Source organism: Ursus arctos, unplaced genomic scaffold (genome assembly GCF_023065955.2).
Source record: "Ursus arctos isolate Adak ecotype North America unplaced genomic scaffold, UrsArc2.0 scaffold_2, whole genome shotgun sequence".
In the NCBI taxonomy this organism is placed as follows: Eukaryota; Metazoa; Chordata; class Mammalia; order Carnivora; family Ursidae; genus Ursus; species Ursus arctos.
In genome coordinates, this window is record NW_026622874.1 from 14,809,973 (window position 1) to 14,834,315 (window position 24,343).

General features: G+C 36.3%; 1 protein-coding gene and 1 pseudogene across 5 annotated transcripts in view; one reads left to right on the top strand and one right to left on the bottom strand.

Moving 5' to 3' along the window:
* The window catches only part of RC3H1 (ring finger and CCCH-type domains 1), an 83,324-nt gene that overhangs the window by 33,276 nt on the left and 25,705 nt on the right, over window positions 1–24,343 (bottom strand). For all 5 annotated transcript variants that reach the window (XM_048225321.2, XM_048225320.2, XM_048225319.2 and 2 more), the window contains exons 2-7: window positions 16,729–17,105; window positions 11,708–11,828; window positions 10,338–10,577; window positions 9,723–9,898; window positions 5,427–5,627; window positions 2,105–2,237 (exon numbers count right to left, since the gene is read on the bottom strand). In XM_048225321.2, coding sequence (XP_048081278.2) covers window positions 2,105–2,237; window positions 5,427–5,627; window positions 9,723–9,898; window positions 10,338–10,577; window positions 11,708–11,828; window positions 16,729–16,959 — 1,102 coding nt within the window. In that variant the 5' untranslated portion in view covers window positions 16,960–17,105. The remainder of the gene's footprint in view (window positions 1–2,104; window positions 2,238–5,426; window positions 5,628–9,722; window positions 9,899–10,337; window positions 10,578–11,707; window positions 11,829–16,728; window positions 17,106–24,343) is intronic.
* On the top strand, window positions 14,959–15,860 carry LOC113262810 (eukaryotic translation initiation factor 1-like; annotated as a pseudogene).

The window sequence follows — 24,343 nt, forward strand, 5'->3', positions numbered from 1 at the left end:
TGATATTAGGAACATGAGAAGGGAGACAGGCCTTAGCTCAGAGGTACAGTTTATCCACTGTTACACAAGGACAGAATATATTGGCACAGATACAGATAAATAGGTTGGTGACTGATGGGGTGGTGAACTTGTGGAAGTGCTCTTTTAATTGCTCAGAATGAGCAAAGCACAACAGTGAAAAAAGAAAAATGACTATGTTCTAGGAATATATCCGACCTTGTTTGATTAAGTAATTTAATTAAGTAATTAAAAAAAGAGATTGTGTTTATTTGAGAGAGAGAGAAAGGCAGAGAGAGAGCACAAGCAGGGGGAGCAGCAGAGGGAGAAGGAGAAGCAGGCTCCCCGCTGAGCAGGGAGCCCAAAGCAGGCTTGATCCCAGGACTCTAAGATCACAACTTGAGCTGAACGCAGATGCTTAACTGACTGAGCCACCCAGGCATCCCATTTACAGTAAATTCTATAAAGGTAGATTGATAAAAAAAATAAAAATTAGAGGGCCCCAAATGCCAAGAGTTCCAAACCTTATTCAATAAGTAATGCGGTGTCACTGAAAGGTTATGAGCACAGAAATAAAATCAGAGATGTGATTTATTTGCAGCAGGAAGTGGACTGGACTGAAAAAATTAAGAGTAGAGGAAAATGGAAGGCATCCAGTCTCAGGAAAAAGAATAAGGCCCTCACCAATGCAGTATTAACCAGCATGGGATAGAGGGATATTGTGAAAGAACAGACAGATCCTGTTGTCTGAAATGGTATGTAGAGCAAGTAAAAGGAAAAGATATGAGCTAAGACAAAAGACTCAGGTTTTAAGGGTAGATACCTCAGACAATGAGGTCCTTTAACAGAGAGCACAGGAAGAAGAGCTGCTATCAAGTGAAGAAGAATTTGCTTTGAAGAACACAGAGGAGATGATGAAGAATTTCAGAAAGCATTTGGGATAGGAAGTCTGGAGTGATGAAGAGATAACAATGATAGAGATATTTGGGAGTATATTTTCTGCAGAGAGTAATACCCAGTGCTGGGAATGAATGACCATAATCAACAGAATGCAAAGAAAACAAAATTCCAAGAACACAACTGGCCTACTCCTTAGTGGGCAGAGAGGGAAGAGTGGTCAAAATAAGACAGAAGCAGCATTTAGACAAGACAGAAGGAAACTATGAGAGTACAGAAAGATAAGGTATGAGGAGAGTTTCTATAATGAGGAATTAGTTGACAACATTATCAAATGCTAAAGAGAAATCAAGTAATCTGAGGACTGAGAAGCTGCCTCTGGAATTCAAAACAAGGAAATTACTTGTGAATGTTAGGAGAATTTTAGCTCAGGAGCAGGAATAAAACACAGGGACAGCAACAGGACACAATCTAAAATACCTTAGATGTGAAAAATGAAGGTTGGGTGATTTTCTGGTCAAGGGGAAGGAGCAAAAAAGGGTTGGCAACGTAAAGATATGCAAGAGTGGATACTTGATGAATGAGACATTATCATCACAGAGAAGGAAAAAAAATGGGACCAAGAAAATGCAACTAAGGACATAGGCTATAGAAAAAATTAAAGAACTTGTGTTTCGTCAAAACAGATGAGAACAGTAAATACAGCACAATTCGGTGATGTGAGAAAGAGAACACAAAGGATCCCAGATGAATCTATTTCCCTGGTAAAGTGAGCAGTACAGTAAAAAGGTTTTATTTTATTTTATTTTTTAAAGATTTTATTTATTTATTTGACAGAGAGAGAGACAGCCAGCGAGAGAGGGAACATAGGCAGGGGGAGTGGGAGAGAAAGAAGCAGGCTCCCAGTGGAGGAGGCCGATGCGGGGCTCGATCCCAGAACACCAGGATCACACCCTGAGCCAAACGCAGACGCCTAACGACTGTGCCACCCAGGCGCCCCTAGTAAAAAGGTTTTAAATAAATATTGGTTGAAGCAATAAAGAGATAGATGGACAAGGCTGGGGCCAGAAGCTTAAATACTGTGTAAAAGGTCTGGAGTAACTACTCTGGGAAATTCTCAAGGAATGTAACAAAAGATAATTAAAAGAATCACTGAGTAGCATTGAGGCACACATAAGACAGTCCATTAATTTCCCTTGGGTTTATTTACCTGGACTAGGGTCAATGTTTGCCAATAGCTCCAAATGGGGTCTTAGTCGGTTCAAATTTGCTGGATCTCCAGTTCGCTGGAGAGCAATTGTTAGTTCCTGAACACTTTGTGCAAAAGAGGCTGGGGTCTGCAACTTAAAAAAGATAAATATTAACTTTCAAAAACCACCTAATCCTTTTAAAGTAAAGATTATTTACAATATTGCAATCATTTTTGCAATTTATTACATTTAATTTTATCCTCCCACACATTCCAGGCTTTGGCCAGACTGGATTATTGGTGCCTGAGCAAATCCTGTACTTCCCTGCATTCATAGCTTGGCAGATTGTAAACTCTCTTCCTTCTGATGGCACATTCCTCAAATGTGAGACCTTTCTCAATTCCTCAGTTTGGAAGTATACTCTTTCCATCTTATGTTCTTAGAGCACTACATTAGTTTGGCTCTTGGAGTGCTTCCAAATAATTGAAATTTGGAGTCTAGAGATAATGCTATATAATACCAAGAATAATGAAACTGAACTCAAAGTGAGTTTGAGTTCTGTTAGAGACCTAAAATCATGACACCAGGTATAACCTTTACAGACTCAATCTGAAGTTCATCCGCTATACGAACTGAATAATTTCAATAAAGTCCATTCCAGCTCAGAAAGAATCTTAAAATGGTTTGGGATTCTCGGAAGCTATTGGGTTGTGTATTTTCCTAAAGCTTAATTAATGACATGCTTTCTTACATTAACTCCCCTAAGAGGCCCTACATAGAGGACCTTTAATAGGGGGGAAATGATTAGGTTATGGTAACTAAAGGTTCTTACTTAGAAACATTTAGCTCTCTATGCAGTTTATTAATATAGATGAGAATTTTTCTCCCCTAAAAGGTCACTCTTTAAAAGGCAATTCTTTTTAAAAAAAGCATACATTTTAAAAAACATGAAAAATTACCATTAGAATGCTAACATGCCTTTATTCAATTTTTTCATCTTTGCATGCTTTTTTTACATGTATAATCATTTTCAAACTTACGGTCTGGGTTATCATTAATATTATAACAAAAGCACTTTTCTATTGCTAACCATTTTTATTACGAAATATTTCAAAGTGTTTAATATAATGACAATACCCACTGATACTTAATAAAAATATTTCACTGAATTTTTTTTAAAGAAACTGTTATTTATCAGCTGAAGAGAGTATCTGTCTTGAAATAACTAACTTTAAAGGCCATATAACCATGTTCTCAGCAGAGAGATAGATAAACTTCTTTAAACCATCTGCTTATTTTCTACTTTATAAATAATGTGGCTATTAACACTTTTGAACTCATAACCTTTTTGAAAGTTTGGATTATTTCCTTAAAATAAGTTCCTGGGAATAGTAAATCAGATCAAAGGACATGACTATTTTGTTTCTATTCACTGACAAATTGTTTCTGAAAAGATTCATAATGTATTTTATAAACCATAAGCAATGTATGGCAATATGTCTCCTTTGCTAATTTAATAGGCAATATTTGTAATGTCAGTTTTAAATGTGCATTTAATTATTATTGGAGCTGAATTCTATCAATTAAATATATTTCTTCTTTGTGAACTGATAATTCATGTTTGTCCATTAATTTAGCATGATTATTGCTTTTTCACATCACTTTTAATAAATTCTCTGTAAGGTCCAACACAGTAGCCATTAGCAATATGTGGCTCTTTAGGTTAAAATTAACTAAATAAAATAAAAATGTAGCTCTTCAGTTGCACAGTCACATTCTGGGTGCTAAGAGCTGTGGGTGGCTAGTGATCACCATATTAGACAGTGCATACATAGAACATTTTCATGACCACAGAAAGTTATACTGCTCTAGATAATAAAATGCCACATACACTGCAAAGTTTACCAGTCTGTTTTAAGGGTCTCTGGATATTAAACTCATGATGTGAGGATACTGTTAACAGGATAAATTATATAGTCTAGTCCACACAAAAAGGTCAACCTCCTTGCAGAATCTTTACAAAAGCAAGCCAAGTTTCTCTTCAGAGGTAGAAAGTTACTCCTTTAACAGACCATTACTAAAGTTTCAATACATTATAATCATTCAGTTGCATAATTTCAGACTTAGGAGTTGCAGGTAAAGTTTGGGCAAAGGTATCTAGAAAAGATTTATAGCACAAAACAAGTAATATACATTATACTGTAAATTATGTAATAAGCAGTTACATTTCCCAACTGTCCTTTGACATCAATACACTACTCATTCAAATAATCCTATCTTGGGAATAACAAAAAGTGAGAATAGTCTGGAAAGATTTGGTGGTTAAGAACATGGATTCTAGAGTCAGTATACCCAACTTCAAATCCAGCCCTGTCACTGATTACCAATGTGATTGTGGAGGAATGTACTTAATCTATCTCCCTGGGACAATACAGGGTTATTGAACAGATTAAATGTATTATTTACAATGACCAGGCACCAGTAAACTCTCAGTAAGTGCTAAACAGTATTATATTGATCTACCCTTACATCTTGATCTTATTTCTTTAAATTAAATGGGAGTGGACTCTAAAGTATAATCATCTCTCTGGTTATAAGTATTTAAGGTAAAATAGTAAAAGTTAATGCTATTATAACATATATATTTACATGGTGCTTTAAGACTTTTTTTTATACTTTCATCTATTTCATGTTGAATTACAACAAAGACAATTACAGGATTACTCTAGTTTTAATAGAATTAAATACAGCACTTAGAGCCAACAACAAACAATGGAGCCTGACCATGTGTACTCTAGTGAACTTTTTATCCTAACAAAGAAGAGATAGAGTAGAAATAAGTTTATAAAAAATTTGATCAAACCTAGAATGATTGGTAACTTATTACATGAAATTGCTATGGCTGAGAATCATAAGAAACTTCAATGTATACATTCTCCAGACCACTGAACGGCTGTTATAGGAAGACAATAAAGGCATTTAGAAAATAGGTTTAACTAATACAATGATTAAAACTCAGGGAACAAAACAAGGGAGAGAGGCAACAATAATAGAGATGGAAGACTCTCAAAAGAATGCCAGAATGTCCTGGATAAACGACTGTAACACTAATCAAATCTTTCATGAATGATTTCAATTATACATTAAATTTAAAAAACCCTTATATAAACAAACTGGTATTACTACCTGACAAGCTATGATACTCAGCTACAGATAATGCAATTTATAAGAGCCTGACATACAGTATTGACTTAAACATACATTTGTTAAATAAATTACTAAGTTATGAATTACCAAAACTCCAAGATCAGTCCAAGAACTAAGGAACAAAAAAGGGTCTACCTTGTCAATAATTGACTGCATATGAGACTTGTGAGACTGGTCTCCATAAAGCAAAGAGGACCATTGGTCTGGTGCAATTCGTAAGCCTGCTTCCATAGCAATTTGCACTATCTGGGAGTCATGTTCTCGCCGCAGAGCTTCATAGGTTCTAAATTCTTCTTTTAGCTGCATCAAAGAAGAATCCTCATCACGTTTGGTGACCTAGTAAGACACACATAATCTCATGAGTCAGGTAAGAAACAAAACTGAGTTTATACTTTATATGAGCACATATAGAGAACAGAGAATTTTTAATATAACACATTTCTTTAAACAACAATAACGAGATTAAAATGGAACACACTCTTTTGCCTATAAAACATTTCTCCCTTTAAAGATGTCAAAATCTTGTGAATAGGTCTCACGAAAGAATGAATATATGCTGGGGCAAAATCCCAAGATTGGATAGATCTTAACACATATAGAGAGCTTAAATTGTGTATGTGTATATATGCATTTTTTAAAAAAGATTTTATTTATTTATTTGACAGAGAGAGACAGCCAGCAAGAGAGTGAACATAAGCAGGGGGAGTGGGAGAGGAAGAAGCTGGCTCCCAGCGGAGGAGCCTGACGTGGGGCTCGATTCCAGGACTCTGGGATCACACCCTGAGCCGAAGACAGACGCTTAACAACTGAGTCACCCAGGCGCCCCTGTATATATGCATTTTTGAAAAGAAGAAAATACTCAAGGGACCTGTCTGGCTCAGCCAGTACGGCATGTGACTCTTGGTCTCAAGACATGAGTTCAAGCCCCACATTGGATATGGAGCCTACTTCTTTATATATACATACACACACACACACACACACATAAAGCAATGACTTTTAAAAAGTGAAGAAAATATGTAATTATTCTGGGGGAAAATGTATGTTTCTTCTTCATAACTGTGAATTATTAAACTTGGGCTTGTCTGGCATTGAGCTGGCTGATACACCTAACTGAAAGAGCTTCATACAGAAGCTGGTATGATTCTAAAGATGATTAATCTGAGCTTAGCTTAACTTTCCATGGAGTTTTGCAGGCTGAGCCACCATCACAAAGTGTAAAATAATAAGGATAATATCTTTCAGTAATTAAAATGATTAACCCTTACTGAGCCCTAAGTATGTGCTAGTCAGTGTGTTAACTTATTATCCATCATACTGACATATTAACTTATTTAATTCTCTAAACTTGTTGAGGTAGGTACTACAGTTATTTTTGCTATATTGCTACATTTTGAATCAAGCTGGATTTAAGCCAAAGGCTCAAGAAATCAGAGTCAAATAATTTTTTAAAAAGATTTTATTTATTTGAAATACAGCGTATGAGCGCATAAGCGGGGGGGGGGGGGCAGAAGGAGAGGGAAAAAAAAGAAGGCTCTCCACTAAGCAGAAAGCCCAACGCAGGGATCGATCCCAGGACCCTGGGATCACAACTTGAGCCAAAGGCAGAAACTTAACCAACTGAGCCACCCAGGTACCCCCAAAGTAAATAATTAATTCTAGTCCAGGATCCCCTGTATCCTAACACATTTCAGAATATATTTTACACCTTGTTAATAACCTTTTATTCCCATAATGACTCAAATTCCTGTAGTAGAAAGTTCCTATTTTTTTCTTTCACCAAAGAAAACTACAGCACAGGTTAGTTAAAACTTCTAGGTCATCTTGATTATATTTTTAAATGTATTCCATTCTTTTCTCTTTTTTTTAAGATTTTATTTATTTATTTAAGAGAGAGAACATGAAGGGGGAAGGGTCAGAGGGAGAAGCAGACTCCCTGCTAAGCAGGGAGCCCAATGCGGGACTGAGCCAAAGGCAGTAGCTTAACCAACTGAGCCACCAGGCACCCCAAATGTATTTCATTCTTATTATAAGAAGGTCTAACTTAAATTTTGTTAGGTAAGTCCATAAAAGAACAAGTAGATTTAAAAACTCAAGAACCAGAGCCACAAAAACAAAGTATATTTTGCCACTGTTTAAAGGCAAGTCAAAATACCAAATGCGTATGTGGATGTACAGAAACATCCTCTCAATATAGGCTAAACCTTATTAAAATGTAGAATGTTTTCTATATGATATACTAGGGGTCCCTGTCTTGGTTCTCAAAACTGTCTTTTAACTAAAAACAGTCGAAGATTTCTAAGAGATGCAATGTCTAAAGTAAGTCCTGGAACTATACTGTACTAAGAAGGATTAGAATTATCCCGGTCTGAAAAGATTTTTCTTTAAAGATTTTATTTACCATGACCTGAGCCAAAGGCAGACACTTAAGGACTGAGCCACCCAAGCGCCCCTGAAAAGGTTTTTCAAATGGAAATAAATAAAAGAGATGCTAGAAGGATGCAGCTAGAATACAGCTCTATGGACACACACAGCTACAAGGAAGAATGGAAACTGCCTACCAACGTGAGTTTCACAAAGAAAATGAAATAGGTATTGGTAGGTACTTAACAGAAACTCTGCCATAGTGAAAAAAACTTAGGGTATGGACCTATTGTGATGAGAGAAGACAAGTCTTTTCATGATGGAGATTGTTATACATATTACCAACAGGAGAAGCAAGCAGGTAGACAATGAAATAAAGGTAAATAATCATCACCCAAATGAAAAATAATTGGATTTTTACACATTTCCAGTCTCTTTTTAATTACTATTAATGCTTTTATTTTATTTTATTTTATTTTTAAAAGATTTTATTTATTTATGTGACAGAGACAGCCAGCGAGAGAGGGAACACAGCAGGGGAGTGGGAGAGGAAGAAGCAGGCTCCCAGCGGAGGAGCCCGATGTGGGACTCGATCCCGGAACGCCGGGATCACGCCCTGAGCCGAACGCAGACGCTCAACGACTGCGCTACCCAGGCACCCCTATTAATGCTTTTAATTAGGATTAAAAGAGGTTCACTGTGGGTATTCTGGGGTTTTGGGACCCCTTATTCTTCATGGGGGAAGGATGGACTTCCTTTTTCTTTCCTTTTATTTTTTAAGCTTGCAATATTGTGTCTGTCCGGTGCTGTTATTAGAGAACAAAGAACTTTGGAAGCAGACAGACATTCTGAAGTGTATTCCAGATTACACTGTACAATCATGTTATTATAATCATTACAACAAATGTGAGTTATTTGGGGGACAATCTCAACTAGCTGGGAGTTATTCTGGCTAGAGTTTCTGACAGCTACAGAGGCACCTAAGGCCAAGGACAGGATTGGGTACAGACCTGGAGTGCACACCTCATTTTCAGTATATATATAATCTGACTCTAGAAAGAAACATAATAATGTGGGCATTTAGTTAGAGCTTTAAAATTTTTTTAAAATTAAATTGGTATGCTTTTGGGGCACCTGGTTAAGCATCTGTCTTCAGCTCAGGTCCTGTGATCGAACCCCAGGTGGGCCTCTCTGCTCAGTGGGGAGCCTGCTTCTCCCTCTCTCTCTGCCTGCCACTCCCCTTGTGCACTCTCTGTCAAATAAATAAATAAAATCTTAAAAAATATATAAATAAATTGGTATGCTTTCCTGTTGATTCTGCAAACTATTCTATCTTTCTCAGGAAATGAGAAAATAAACTATAGTAGACTATAGGATTTTTTAGTTTTGAATGTCAGATGAGGGGACATGGTGACCCAGGAATGGATATCCTTACATTCTGTATGAATTAAAAAATTTTTTAGAGGCATGCCTCCCTGGTCCATGAAGTACTAGTTATGTGTGTGTGTCGGAAGCAAGAAGCCTTGACATTAAGAAGTCAGGAAAACAGGATGAATGATAAATGATACATAGCACAGATATTTGAAGTAGTGCTGATTCAATTTGGGATACAAAACAGTATGTCCAGCATTACTATATATACTGAAAATGAAATCCAGTTTCATTTGACAAATGGAATCCAGTACTGTATATGTGGAATTACAGCAGGAGCAAAGAGCAAAAATGAAACTTCTTGCTTCAATTATTCTCTGTTCAGACCAATTCTGCATATAGTCTTGGTGGAAAGATGACACAGCTTATCAGCCTCTTCAAATATAAAAATCTATAAACCTCAGTTTGATCTATGTTGTTCAATATCTAATACACAAAATTTAATATAACAAGATTTAACTTTAATAGGACACCACCTACATTCTTTTATTTATTTATTTATTTTACATTTTTGAAAAGAAAAATAATTATTGAAATTTTCTGAGGGGCAACTTTATTAAACTCAAAGTTTTACTACTTAAGTTTGGGGAAAAGACAATGTTTCCTTTCAAGCTGAAATCTAGAATTAGTTCATACCTTGAAGCAGGAAGCTCTATAAAGGAGCTGGACAACATGCCCAATGCTAGTTTTAGAGGCCTGAGGAAACCGCGGCTCCAACCTTTGCACCACAAAGAGAACCAATACTTTCCTTGACAAAGCAGAACCATCTTCCAAGGCCAGGAGAACCAGCTTTAGGGCTTCCTCCTGCATTGCTAGGAAAAGTTAGGCAAAACCGAAATTTATCATTTACAAAGATATGGTAAATTTATTTATTAGAAGGGCAATATTTAATAATTTCTGCAGGTACCACTTGATGGCCAACACAACACAGTAACACATATTCACAGTTATACTTTCGAACCACTTTGGGGCAATTTTATATTCCACTCTGCATATTTTATTTAAGAAAACAGATGAAAAATTAATACATTCAAGAAAAACTTCTATCAAATTGAAAACTTTTGACATCTAGAAAAGTTTTACACGCTCTAAAATGATATGGAAATACCCAAGCCATGATTGTCAAGTGCGATATTTCTTGGTAACAACAGAATATTACAAAGAACTAGGCTTTATACATCACACTTATAGTTCTTAACACCATACTTTCAGAATTACAGGTATAGTAAATATCAAACTTTGATCACATACCTGGTCCAAGGAACTGGCAACCCCTAGCCCTGACTGCTGCCCAAAGATTAGAGGAGAGTTGCTGAGGATTCTGGTGCTGAAGAATGAGTTCTGTAACTGTTCGTTCACCTAAAGATCGAGCTGCTCTCATAGCACGAATCCTGCCTTCTTCTTCCACTAGCTGGCAGTGGACCAGAGTCACCAGCTTCCTCTGCATTGGGCGACTCAGAACACTCTGAGTAGTGCTATTCAGACCCACTCCTTTAAAAGAAAGTAAAAAGTTATTTCTACGTTTACGATGCAATTTTAAGAGTCCAGAAAAACTTCCTCTGAAGGCCTGACTGACTTATGCATATGTGAACAGTTCCCAGTTCTGCTAGAATGTTTAAATAATAGATAAAATTATATAAAGCCTAGTTTTCATTTTAAAAGTATACAAAAGCTGTTATCTCATTTAAATATAACACTCATTACAACATTAAATATATCATTATTCATCATAACCATGGAGGAAAAGGGAGAAAAAGCCAGAAAACAATAATTAGTTTAAGACTCAAATCTTGAGGTCATAACAGTTCTGGCATACTATTTCATAATGGTTAATTTTACCTTCCTAATGAAATAATAAGCTATAATGGCAAGGCAGTAAGATCAACTTCCAGTTTTAATTCATTCCCTATGGCACACCATATAAAACTGAATAGAATGCAGACAATCCAGAGCTGTCACATGATGGACAGCCCTTCTGAAACCATTAGTATATTCACGCTTACTTTTGCAACTCATTCAAATGTTTCCAACATCACATAAACTCTAAATTCACCTATTTGATGTGGTTTGTAATGATATTAGTGTTTGTGGGTTTGATTTATAATAAATAAGTGAATTTCATTAGCATTCACTTATAGCCCACAATTTTTAAAAAAAATATATTTACTTATGGGGCGCCTGGGTGGCTCAGTCAGTTAAGGGTCTGCCTTTGGCTCAGATCATGATCCTGGAGTCCTGGGACTGAGTGCCACGTCAGGCTCCTTGCTCAGTGGGGAGCCTACTTCTCCCTCTCCTCCCCACTTGTGCTCTTTCTCTCACTATCTCTGTCGCGCTAATAAATAAATAAAATCTTCTAAAAAATAAAATAAATAAAAACAAAACAGATTTATTTTAGAGAGGAGGGGGAGGGACAGAGGGAGAGAGAAACTCAAGTAAACTCTGAGCATGAAGCCTGACATGGGGCTCAATCTCATGACCCTGATATCATGACCTGAAATGAAATCAAGAGTTGGACGCTTAACTGACTGCACCACCCAGATGCCCCTATGGCCCACAATTTTTATGATAATAAAAACATCTTTAATAAGCATGTTTAGTATGGATAGTTGCATCCAATTTACCTCTAGCACTGCTGAGTGGTTTCAGGTACAATGCTAATTCTTCGACACATTTCTTGGCTTCCTCATAATGCTTTGTATCTTCAACTCCACTACACAAGGTAATGGGCTGCTGCTCAGGGACCTTGAGGTCAAAAGAAAAAGTATGTATGAGTACTCATTATTAAATGTTTTATCGAGTATACTTTATGCACTGCTACTCTAACTGTGGTAACATCAAAACTCCCACTAAATTTATTGAATTCTTCCAAAGGCCTTTTCTATAAAATACATAAAATTTAATGCATTATTTTGGTTTTAAAATAGCTTTACTAAAATATAATTTGTATACCATATAAGCGACCAATTTAAGATATACTATTCAATGGTTTTTAGTACATTCATAGTTGTACAACCATAACCACAGTTTTAGAACATTTTCATCATCCCTCCGAAGAAGACCATACTCTTTTAAGTCTCCCCTCCCATATTTCCTCCCAACTCCCCACCAACCACAGGAAAACACTTATCTACTCTCTGTCTCTATGGAGTGAGTTGCCTGTTTTGGACATTTCACATTAACAGAATCATAGAATCATACAGTAATTTCCAAAGTGGCTATACTTCTTTTATCCTCATCAGCAATAAATGAGTTCTATTGCTCCACATCCTCACCAGCATTTGGTATTGTCAGTGTTTTGGATTTTAGCTATTCTAACTGGTGTGCAGCAGAATCTTTGTTGTTTTAATTTGCAATTTGTTAATGACAAATGATGTTGAGCAATTTTTCATTTACTCATTTGCCATCTGTGTATCTTCTTTGGTGAGGTGTCTATTCAGATCTTTTCCCATTTAAAAATTATGTCCTTTTTATTATTGAGTTCTAAAAGTCTTTTACATATCCTAGACACAACTTTCTTTCAGATACGAGTTACAATTATTTTCTCCCATTCTGTGAGATGTTCTTTCACTCCCTGATGGTGTCCTTTGAAGCACAAAGTTTTAAATCTTGATTTAGTTCAATTGATCTGTTTATCCTTGTGCTTTTCATGTCATATCTAAAAAAAACAAAAACAAAAACCACTGCCTACTCCAAGGTTATAAAGATTTATACCTGTATTTTCTTTTAAGAGTTCTGTAGTTTTAGCTTTTACACTTAGCCTTTGGTTCATCTCGAGTTAGTTTTTGTCTATGGTGTGAGGTAGGGGTCTAAACTCATTCTTTTGCGTTTGCGTATCCAATTTTCCCAGCATCATTTGTTGGAAAAACTGTCCTTTCCTCACTGAATGGTCTTGACAACACTGTCAAAAATAATTTCATATATGTGGGTTTATATTTCTGGGCTCTGTTTTATCCCGTTGATCTAAATGTCTGTCTTTATACCAGTAGCACACTGTTTTCATCACTATAGCTTTGCAGTTTCAAAATGTGGAGTGTGATTCCCCCAACTCTGTCCTTTTTCAAGATTGTTTCGGCTATTTGTGGTCCCTTCTGATACCATATGAATTTTAGGATGGGTTTTTTTGTTGTTGTTTCTACAAAAAGAAAAACCACCATTGGGACTTTGATAGAGTTTGCATTGAATTTGTAGATTGCTTTGGGTAGTACTATGATCTTAAGAATATTAAGTCTGGGGGCGCCTGGGTGGCACAGCGGTTAAGCGTCTGCCTTCGGCTCAGGGCGTGATCCCGGCGTCATGGGATCGAGCCCCACATCAGGCTCCTCTGCTATGAGCCTGCTTCTTCCTCTCCCCTGCTTGTGTTCCCTCTCTCGCTGGCTGTCTCTATCTCTGTCGAATAAATAAATAAAATCTTTAAAAAAAAAAAAAAAGAATATTAAGTCTGCCAATCCATGAACACACAATGTCTTTCTATTTACTTATGTCTTCTTTAAATTTCTTTCAGCGGTGTTTTGTAGTTTTCAGTGCACAAGTCTTTTGCCTCCTTCGCTAAATTTATTCCTAAATATTTTTTTGATGCTACTGTAAGTGGATTTGTTTTCTTTTTTTTTTCTTTTTCTTTTTTTTAGATTTTATTTATTTATTCGACAGAGATAGAGACAGCCAGTGAGTGAGGGAACACAAGCAGGGGGAGTGGGAGAGGAAGAAGCAGGCTCCTAGCGGAGGAGCCTGATGTGGGGCTCGATCCCAGAACGCCGGGATCACGCCCTGAGCCGAAAGCAGACGCTTAACCGCTGTGCCACCCAGGCGCCCCTGGATTTGTTTTCTTAATTTGCTTTTGGATTGTTCATTGCTAGTGTACAAAAACGGAACTAATGTGTTGACTTTGTATCCTGCAACTTTGCTTAATTCACTTATGAACTCTAACAGCTTTTTAATGGAAATTTTAGAGTTAAAATAGTGGCTATTATATATTAAAATGCCCTATCCTTGTTCCTCAAAATGTTAAAAACAGAACTACCCTATAATCCGGCAATTGCACTACTAGGTATTTTCCCAAAGGATACAAAAATACAGATTTGAAGGGACATATGCACCCCAATGTTTTACAGCAGTATTATCAACAACAGCCAAACTATGGAGAGAACCCGAATGTCCGTGGACTGATGAATGGATAAAGAGATGCAGTGTATGTGTGTAAACACACACACACACACACACACACAGGAATATTACTCAGCCATCAAAAAGAATGAGATCTTGCCATTTGCAATGACATGGATGGAGCTAGAATATATTATACTAAGTGACATAAGTCAGTCAGAGAAACACAAATACCATATGATCTCACTCATATATGGAATTTAAGAAAGAAAACATGGGAAGGGGGAAAAGAAAAAAAAGAAAGAAGAAACAAGCCATAAGAGACACTTAACTATAAAGAACAAACTGAGGGCTGATGGAGGGATGTGGATGGGGGGTGGGCTAGATGGGTGATGGATAGCAAGCAGGGCACTTGTTATGAGCAGTGGGTGCTGTAAACAACTGATGAATCGCTGAATTCTAATCCAGAAACCAATATTGTACTGTATGTTAACTACTTAAAATTTAAATTAAAAAAATAAAATAAAATGCCCCCTCCTCAAATATAAACATTAGTTGTTTCAGTTAAGATATAACAAGATCTTACTCATTTTGCAGAAAGAGTTAGTTCATCTTTAGAAAATTTTACGAAAAAAAGCAAGCCTTGGTTATTTGCTATTAAAACAGTATATTTCTAAAATTATTATCCTTAATAAGTCTACTTTTAAAATGTTTCCAAAACATAATAGTGGGATTTTCAAAATAAAGAGAAATGATTATGAAATGAAAAATTAAGTACAAGAAGCAAAAGGATCTACTGCACTTTCCCTTTAGGCAAATATTTTGTAGTGCTGTTGGTGACATCACAAGAGAGGTTTATAAATTAGTTTTCCCTTTGAATAAGCTATTCTAGAACTGCTCTCTTCATCTCCAACATATGTAACATCAACCTTTCCTACATTTTAGCAGCTTATATCAAGACTGATCTAGAGAACATTAATGTGGCCAGATCCAAAGTTCTAGCATATTATTCAGAAAATGATTTATGGCCCCCAGTCAATGAGCCACCATCAAGGACTCAGCAGCCTCCCCCTTGAACCCACTCACTTCCCGACACTTGGCCCCCGCCCCACCCGCCAGCCTTCTCCAGCCGCCACCTTCCACAGGTCTGCTTTCCAGAACCTCCACTCTTTCGAACCCTTTGCTGACGCAAGTGAAGGTGATAATCTGCTTCCTGCTGGCACTGAGGATTATATCCATGTAAGAGTTCAACAGAGAAACGGCAGGAAGACCCTTACTACTGCCCAAGGGATCGCTGATGATTATAATAAAAAGAAACTAGTGAAGGTGTTTAAGAAGAAATTTGCCTGCAGTGGTACTGTAACTGAGCATCCAGAATATGGAGAAGTAATTCAGCTACAGGGTGACCAGCACCAAGAACATATGCCAGTTCCTCGTAGAGACTGGACAGGCTAAGGACTACCAGCTGAAGGTTCATGGGTGTTAAGTGCTTTTGGCTCACTGAAGCTTAAGTGGGGATTTCCTTGCAATGAGTAGAATTTCCCTTCTGTCCCTTGTCACAAGTTTAAAAACCTCACAACTTATATAATGTAACTATTGGGGTTTGCTTTTAATTTGGACTAGTGTAACTCTCTCATGCAATTAACTGAAAAGAACCATTAAAAAAAAAAAGAAAATGGGGGTGCCTGGGTGGCGCAGTCGTTACTGCGTCTGCCTTCAGCTCGGGGCGTGATCCCAGTGTTCTGGGATTGAGCCCCACATCAGGCTCCTCTGGGGGGAGTCTGCTTCTTCCTCTCCCACTCCCCCTGCTTGTGTTCCCTCTCTCGCTGGCTATCTCTCTCTCTCTGTCAAATAAATAAATAAAATCTTTAAAAAAAATGATTTACGGTAGAGAATATGGCATTTCAGACTCACACTATGCAAATTTAGTAAAGAATTACTTAAGTAAATTCTATCTAGCTTTCAAAAACCCACCTCCCTTGGCTTTGTGAAATCTTCTGAAGATACTGCTAGTCTCTAAATTTGAGAATATGGACATTAAATTTTAGATCATTACCATCAGAATTGCTAGACTAACTTTTACATTTAGACACCTAGGGATATTTGCTCCTACTCTAGAAAAATGGTCTCCAAAGGCTATGCTCTATAGTACTTGTCACCGTTTTCATCTTTCATTTCAGTTCGTGTCTACTAAGGAAAACTGTCTGAAGTAGCTTCACTTTTCCTATTAAGTAAAATGCAATGGTTTTATGAGTAATATTTTCCTCTATCCTCTTAGGTTTCTCTAGTGATCTGAACTGCTAAGATTGTTGAGAAAGGCTGACCACCAGATTAAATGACTTCCTGTGCTATGACCAAGGAACACTGCACTACCACAATATATCTCCCAACACACTGAAATAAAGGATTTGCACAGTACTGAATAGAATTTTATCTATTTAGATAGAAGGCAATGTTGCCCAATTTTAATTCAACAAGTTTCCCTTAGGAGGAAAACACATACACTCAAGAAATTAAAAAGAGTAGTAGTCACCCATCTTACCTGAGCACCCACTAGCTGCAGCAATGCTGAGTTCACGGGGAGGAGCTCAATGTCTGTATTGATAGTGGTCTGGTCAAATGGGCAAGCCTTGCGGTGGAGTTTATTCAGGCACATCTTGCAGACAGTATGGCCACAACCCAAACTGATGGGCTTTCGAATTGTTTCATCGAAAGTCTGAGTGCAAATCGGGCAGGAGAGGAAATCCGTCCATTGTGGAGCTTGTACAGGCATTGTTACTGGAGTTACAATTCACTAACACACACACACAAAATAATCTAAAGCAAAGATTCCACTGGAATCAAAATCTTTGAAAAAAGTTTGTTTTTTTTTTTAAATATCTTCTGTAGATACAGTCAGCACATAGTGTGAAATATAACCTGGGGGAAAAGAAAAGAGAGAGAGAGAAATTAGTGTGTTTTCCTTTTCAATTAAACTGTGCATTCACACTCTCCACCTACATACAACCTTTTATACCACATTTATATCACTATAGTATATTGTTTTGCACTTTTATAGAATTAGAGCCATAACAAAACATCTAGTCTCATCCCCTCACTATAGAGATGGGGAGTGGATCCCAGAAAGAAAATTACTTGCCCAAGGTAACAACTGAAGTCAAGTAATAAAGTTAGATCCAGTATCTAAGTCTCTGAAGTTTACTGAAGTCTATGATTATATTGGAGAATTAGCCTTTTTAAGGCGGTTAATAGTATTATTTCTTGATTTGAACACCAGTTGCATCAATCTGCTCAGCTGTGAAAATTTATCAAGCTCTACGCTGATGATATGTACACTTCTATGCATGTTTTTTAAAGAGTTTTTAAAAATTGGCCTAAAGTAAAAACTACCTTAAAATACTTTATCATCAAATTGGGTATGGGTGGGGCACCTGGGTGGCTAGGTTGGTTGGGCATCTGCCTTCGGCTTAGGTCATGATCTTAGGGTCCTGGGATCAAGCCCCGAGTTGGGCTCTCTGCTTGGTGAGGAGCCTGCTTCTCCCTCTCCTCCCTGCTCTTGCTCTCTCTAGCTATCTCTGTCTCTCTCTCAAAGAAATAAAATCTTTAAAAAAATGGGTATGGGTACTGAGATAACAAAGAGTCTGTGGGCTTTTTTAAAGTTTGTTTTTAAGGGTCTTAGATATTAAGAATTTTATTTACAGATAGTTAGCTGTCTTTAAGCCCCTGGTATGGCCTATTATTTATTGCTATTGTGTGCTGTATATTAGAACAAATGCATAAATTATTTACTTCAAAAGATTTTTTTAAATTCTCAAATTTATGAATGACAGAACAATTATAATAATTCAAATTGTAATCAAATTTCATTGCCTACCCTCTGTTTTTGGCAGAGGACAATAGCCAAATCGCAAACTCATCAGCTGTGTCTAACTGAAATTCTTTTTATATATAAAATTCAACCTAAAACTTCTAGCACATGTCTTAAACAATACCTACTACACTTACTTTAACTGTAGCTTCTAAAAATGAGAACTGATGCACAGAACAATAAAGTAACAATATTACAAGGTTCTTTAAGATTTGATTATGCTCGAGACTACCTACAAAGATGAAAAAAATTATTTAAGCTGTAATTAACTAGGAAAGTAAATCATCTAATTACCTTATTCTTTGAGCATTACATTTAATTCTTGTTTTATTGAAATAACTCAACCTTAAATGCAAGCCCATTATTGATGAGAGCAGTTTCCATCAGGTATGCTAACAATGTATCCACTCATTCAACAAACATTTACTAAGCACTACTATGTGCCAGACTGAATTGCTGGAGAAACAGTGAAACAGCACAGTCCTAATATCTGCCTTCTGAGTAATCTTAGTTCTGTTTGGGTTTTTGCAAAGTGTGCTATAAGATAAATGGATTTTACCAAGTTAATTTCAAGTTCAGGACATAAAATTAAAGTTATCTGCATGTGTGTTAAAACAGCCCCTGCAATAACAAGAATGAGTAAATAAAGAAATTGCTCACATTTTGATTTCTATACTGTTTTAAAGAAAAAAAACTTCTAATAAAATAGATTTAATCAAATAGATTATGAGTAGCTACACGTATGTTTATATTAAATTATTACTACTTAATAAATTGAAACTCTCATCTGGAATGGTAAAAAAGAGAATACAGTATCTAATTACTCTATTCAACTGCAGACTCAAATGCTACATTTGTGTATGGGGTTAAAGAATGCTCCAAAATAAAGAGAAAAGGGGTAAATTTTTAGAAGACATAATACTCAGAAAAGGAAGTAGGAATTAGTCATAAACTGCTTGCTGAACCTGGTTAAATCAATAAAGTATCACCCACATTAACTGGGCTATAGATTAACACAGCAATATATATTAATGCCTGCGAAGAATCTGATCTTGAGTTAATCTCTGCGAAGTAGAGTTTAGTGATCCCTTCCTTTTTATTAGTATGGCCTTGGAGACAACTTAAAAATTGTTAATCATAAAGTAAAGAAAAAACACAGCACTTTATTCTCTCAAACACTATAAAAATTATACAAACCCCAAAGGGCACAAAATGTAAATATTTTATTGCACATCATTATATTTTTTACTATTTACACAGCTGTGTGCCACATACTATGCTAAATGCCTTACACAGAGTACTTATAAAAGGTAGATAATTACTGTTATCCCATTTTATAGATTTGGGAAATGGAGGTTTAGAGAGGCTGCATAAGATAAAAAGAAATAGAGCTAAGATATTAAGCCCAGATATTCTGGCACAAAACCCAAACTCTTAACCATATCACCACTCACAAATTAAATATAAAGAGGGAAGAACTACTTGTGACTTCATTCAAAAACCAATGTCACAAAGCTGTCCTAACAGCTATTGACCTCACAGCAATTCTGCTAAACTTATTGCCAAATCTAATGGTCAGGTCATTGTTCTAATCTCATTTGTCTTCTCAATAAGATATGAAACAGATGACTACTAACTCCCTGCTTCTTGAAAGTGTCAATGAAACACATTCCCTTCATCCTTTCTAACTTGCTATGTTTTTGATCTCTTAAACTCCTAAATGGTAGAATCATCAGATCTCTCTTTTGAGTTTCCTTTTCTCATCATTCTTCAGCTAAAATCCTGAAACAGCTTTCTATCAAACTTAGAATAAAATCTGGATTTCTTATTCTGGTTTACAAAACCCTAAATGATATGACCTATAATTCTACTTCAACTTCATTATCCAACACTTATCCCCACCACCATGGTACTGCCCAGCTACTCAAGTGAAGCTTGTTCCCACCTTAGTATGTTAGTACGAGGTATTCTCTCTAATCTTTGAGTTGGAAGCCACTCTTTATCACCTAGATGCCACCAAAAATGTAAGTCCTCGCTAACCACTTAAAACTCTAAATCACTCTCTGGTCCATCACTATATTTAAATTCTCTATAAAGCATTTCCATCATCTATAAGTAGCATTTTCTTTCTTATATTTTTATCTGTTTGCTTAATATCTAACTTCTATATAGATACACAAGAGCTGAGACCTCATCTCTCTTGTTCACTGTGAAAGCTATAGCTCCTCGCTACAATTTAGGCACACTAAAAATTTTGTGTATAATTTCAGAGAGTTCACAGACCTGTGGAAATCTATTCAGAAATCTCTAAGGTACTTAACTCTAAGAATTTCAAATCTATATTATTCCTCAATGAGTCTTAAAATTACAAGTAAATATTTGAGATTTATCACATGTCAGACACTGCAATATGGAAAACAGGTAGAAAATACAGTCAACATCAGTTTTACAGACTTGAAAACTTATGGCTCTCCTACATGATCTCAGATCTGTGCTGCCATAACAAATTTTCCAAATTATTCTGTTGTAACAAGAATTGTTTAGGGACACCTGGGTGGCTGAGTGGGTTAAGTGTCTGCCTTCAGCTCAGGTCATGATCCCAGAGTCCTGGGATGGAGCCCCACATCGGGCTCCTTGCTCAGTAGGGAGCCTGCTTCTCCCTCTGCCTGTTGCTCCCCTGCTTGTGTTCTCGCTCGCTCTCCCTCTAGCAAATAAATAAATAAAAATCTTAAAAAAGAATTGCTTAAAATTGAATCATAAAATTTTATTGGTAAAAGATACCTTAAAGATCATCTGGTTCTAGCTTAATTTTTCAAAATGAGATACCTAACATTTACTTATGTCCCTATCAAAAGCAAATATTAAGCTTTTTCAAATACCTCTTTTCACTTAATCTTTAAAACCCAAAGAGCAGGATGCCTGAGTGGCTCAGTTAAGAGTCTGCCTTCAGCTCATGCCATGATCCTGGGCTCCTGGGATGATTGAGTCCTGCATGGGGCTCTCTGCTCAGTGGGGAGTCTGCTTTTCCTCCTCCTTCTGCCCCTCCCCCCTGATTGTGTGCATGCTCTCTCTCTCCCCCTCTCTCTCAAATAAATAAAATCTTAAAAAAAAAAAAAAGAAATTATACCTAGGAACCTTTCTCCATTCCCAGTAACAATTAAACAGTCCATTACTTGCAAAAAAAATGTTTTATTGGTCTTTACTACGTACCCAGTACTGGGGGATAAAAAACAGTGAACAAGCAAGTCATTCCAAGTCTGCATGGACCTTACATTGTTTCCTTCATTACCTATCTAAACAATAATGACACAAACTAAGTATGTGATTCCGAGGCATAGTAAATGGTATTAAGGTAAAGGTAAAAGGCTTATATGTATTAAGTACATATAACAGATAATCTAAACAAATTGGGGTGAGGTTGTATGGGGCATTGCTTTCCTGAGGAAGTGATATTTATGGTAATACCTTAAAGACGAAGAGTAAATAAAAGTTATGGGAAGAACAATGCATAATATGCATGCACAAATTCTAGGTAAGGAAAAGCATAACCACAGGCTCTGAGACTAGAGACAATATAGTACAATTGGGAAGCTAGAAAGAAGCAACAGGGAAATGAAAAGCAAAGAAGAGAGCAAGAGTAATAGGTATGAGATGAAAGAATCAGCAAGGGCCAAATAACACAGGATCTTTTATTTTCTATTACTGTACTTGGTCATAATAAGAAGAGTAACACGAGGGCACTGAAAGAGGCAGGAAGGATCCCACTTCATTGTTTTTCATACTCCTCAAACTGCATACCATTCTCACGAATCATTGTTCACGGAGATCTCCTTCAAGGCCCAAACTGGAAGGAGAACCTAACACTGTGATTTCTCTCTTTCACTATTGGGCCCTGAACCACCTAAATGCTGTTACACCAGCATCATGCCTACTTTAAGAAAATCTGGTATGTAAAAATTCTAATACTGGGAAGAAATAGGTTACAGTGACTATTCGTATTACAGAAAGATAATCTACTTTACCAAGGTATTCATAACAGGATTCTTTTAAAAGGCTAGAAATCTTTGTAATTGAGAAAAATTGAAAATATTCTGTCCAAAATAGGGGAACAGCTAAACAGGGGTACACCTGTACTATGGAAACAGATGGAATTATCAAAAAGAAATTCATGCATCAGAAATAAAAAGGGATCCAAGACATATTGAAGCAAAAACAAAACTTGCTGACCTATGTATGGTATCATTTGTGTTTGAGGGAAAAATCCTATATATTAGTCTTGGTATTAATGGGTGTAAATGGATGTAAGAAAAAGGTCTGGAAAGCTAACCTAACAAACTTAACAGCAGTTACACAATGGGGCAACTTATAAAATGTATATAATCAAATTATGTAAGTGCAAATAAATTTGAAAAAATGAAAACAAGAGAAACTAGAGTACATTTGGAACACAGTTCAGGCTATTTCTAAGATAAATTATTATAAGACTAAAACATTATTCCTTATTAAACTGACCATTTTACACATTTGGATATCCATATCATCAAAACTTATGAATTCTTTTCAAAATTTATTAAAAGTTCCTTTATAACTTCTCTATAATTTACCTGGTTCAAAGAACTAGCACAGTTTATTACTTTTATATATCATTTCATCTCACTTAACCTAGTAAAATAAGGTATATAGTTGCTAATCTCTTACATTTCCTAGTAAAATAGTTCTTAGAGACAACTAAAACAAACTTGATAGAATAAACATACAGAATCAGCACCAGGTTCTTCACTAAAAATAAAAGCATTCTTTTGATCAGAAAGATAGGTATGAAGAGATGGAGGGAAAATAGTATTTTAAAAGCTTGACTTTGCTTGGGAAATTTGATGATTATGAATAATAACTCACTCTTTGATGATTCTATTTCAGGAACTACAAAATCATGAAGCAAAGATTTTTTTTTAAAGATCATCAAAATGTCATTGGTAGTTATTAGATCTAAAACAATTTGCACTTCCTCATTCTTTAAATATCTTTCTCCAGGGGCCCCTGGGTGGCTCAGTTGGTTAAGTGCCTGCCTTTGGCTCTGATCATGATCCCAGGGTCCTTGGACTGAGCTGGCATCAGACTCCCTGCTTCTCCCTCTCCCTCTGTCTACCACTCCTCCTGCTTGTGCTCTCTGTCAAATAAATAAATAAAATCTTTTTAAAAATTAAAAAATAAACATCTTTTTCCAAAGTCATCTTTTTAAACATTCTCCAAGCTTTCTCAGAGACAGATGTTTACATCATCTTCAACCACAAAACGTATCTAAACCACACAGGACATATGGCTTAGTGAATGTAATAAACATTCTTTCAGGCAAGAGTAAACATATGAAATAAAATTACTAAGATACCAAATACCAACATCCAAATCCTCTAAGCTTCTTCACAGCAAAGTTCTGTCAGGAAAAAAAAAAAAATCCTAAATAATTCTACTAATCAAAGCACATGTGCTCAAGGCCTCCAGATAAATCATTATGTGTTAAGGGGTGTGCCCAAATCTAGCTCAACAGGAGTAATTCTACTGGAACCCTTCTAATCAGAAAAGCATGAATGATGGTCCTCTTTACTAAAATCTAACAAAACCCAATGAGGGGCTGCTGCTCAATGATGAGAGCAATGGTTAACTCTCCTATCAGTTAAAGTAAGGCCTACTCCCCTACATAAATGGCAAATAGTAATTTTACTGATCCTAAGTGAAAATACAGAATACACATGATAGTTAAACAGCAATCAATCCACACTGATGAAGGCCCAAATTTTAAAGTATCATTTAACTTCCCCAATAATATGCACATTTTTATACCAGGAATAGTGCTCATAGCTACTACAGACAAAATGCATGAAAGGACAGGATGCATGAAAGAGCCTGGTTTTCTGAAAATAAACTGTGGGTCAGGCATTACGTTAGGTGTTTTCAGATGCTTCTCTTTTTAAATGTGTACCATAAATCTAAACCACAAAATAAACCACTACCAGCCACCAATATTTGTTAAGTACCAAGTAGGTGCCAGCACTTTCAGTGCTCTGTATATAGTATCTAATTAAATAAACATTCACAGCAATGCTGTAATGCAGTTATTATCTTCATTTTAATGATAAAGAAACCAAAGTACCGAGAAGTACCCAAAGACACAAAACTAGTCAGTGGCAGGACTATGATTCAAACTTGGCCAGCCTAACTCCCAAGCTTGTACTTTTAAATACTATAACTTGTGCCATCTTACAGATGAGAATTAGTAGTCCTTAAGGCAAGG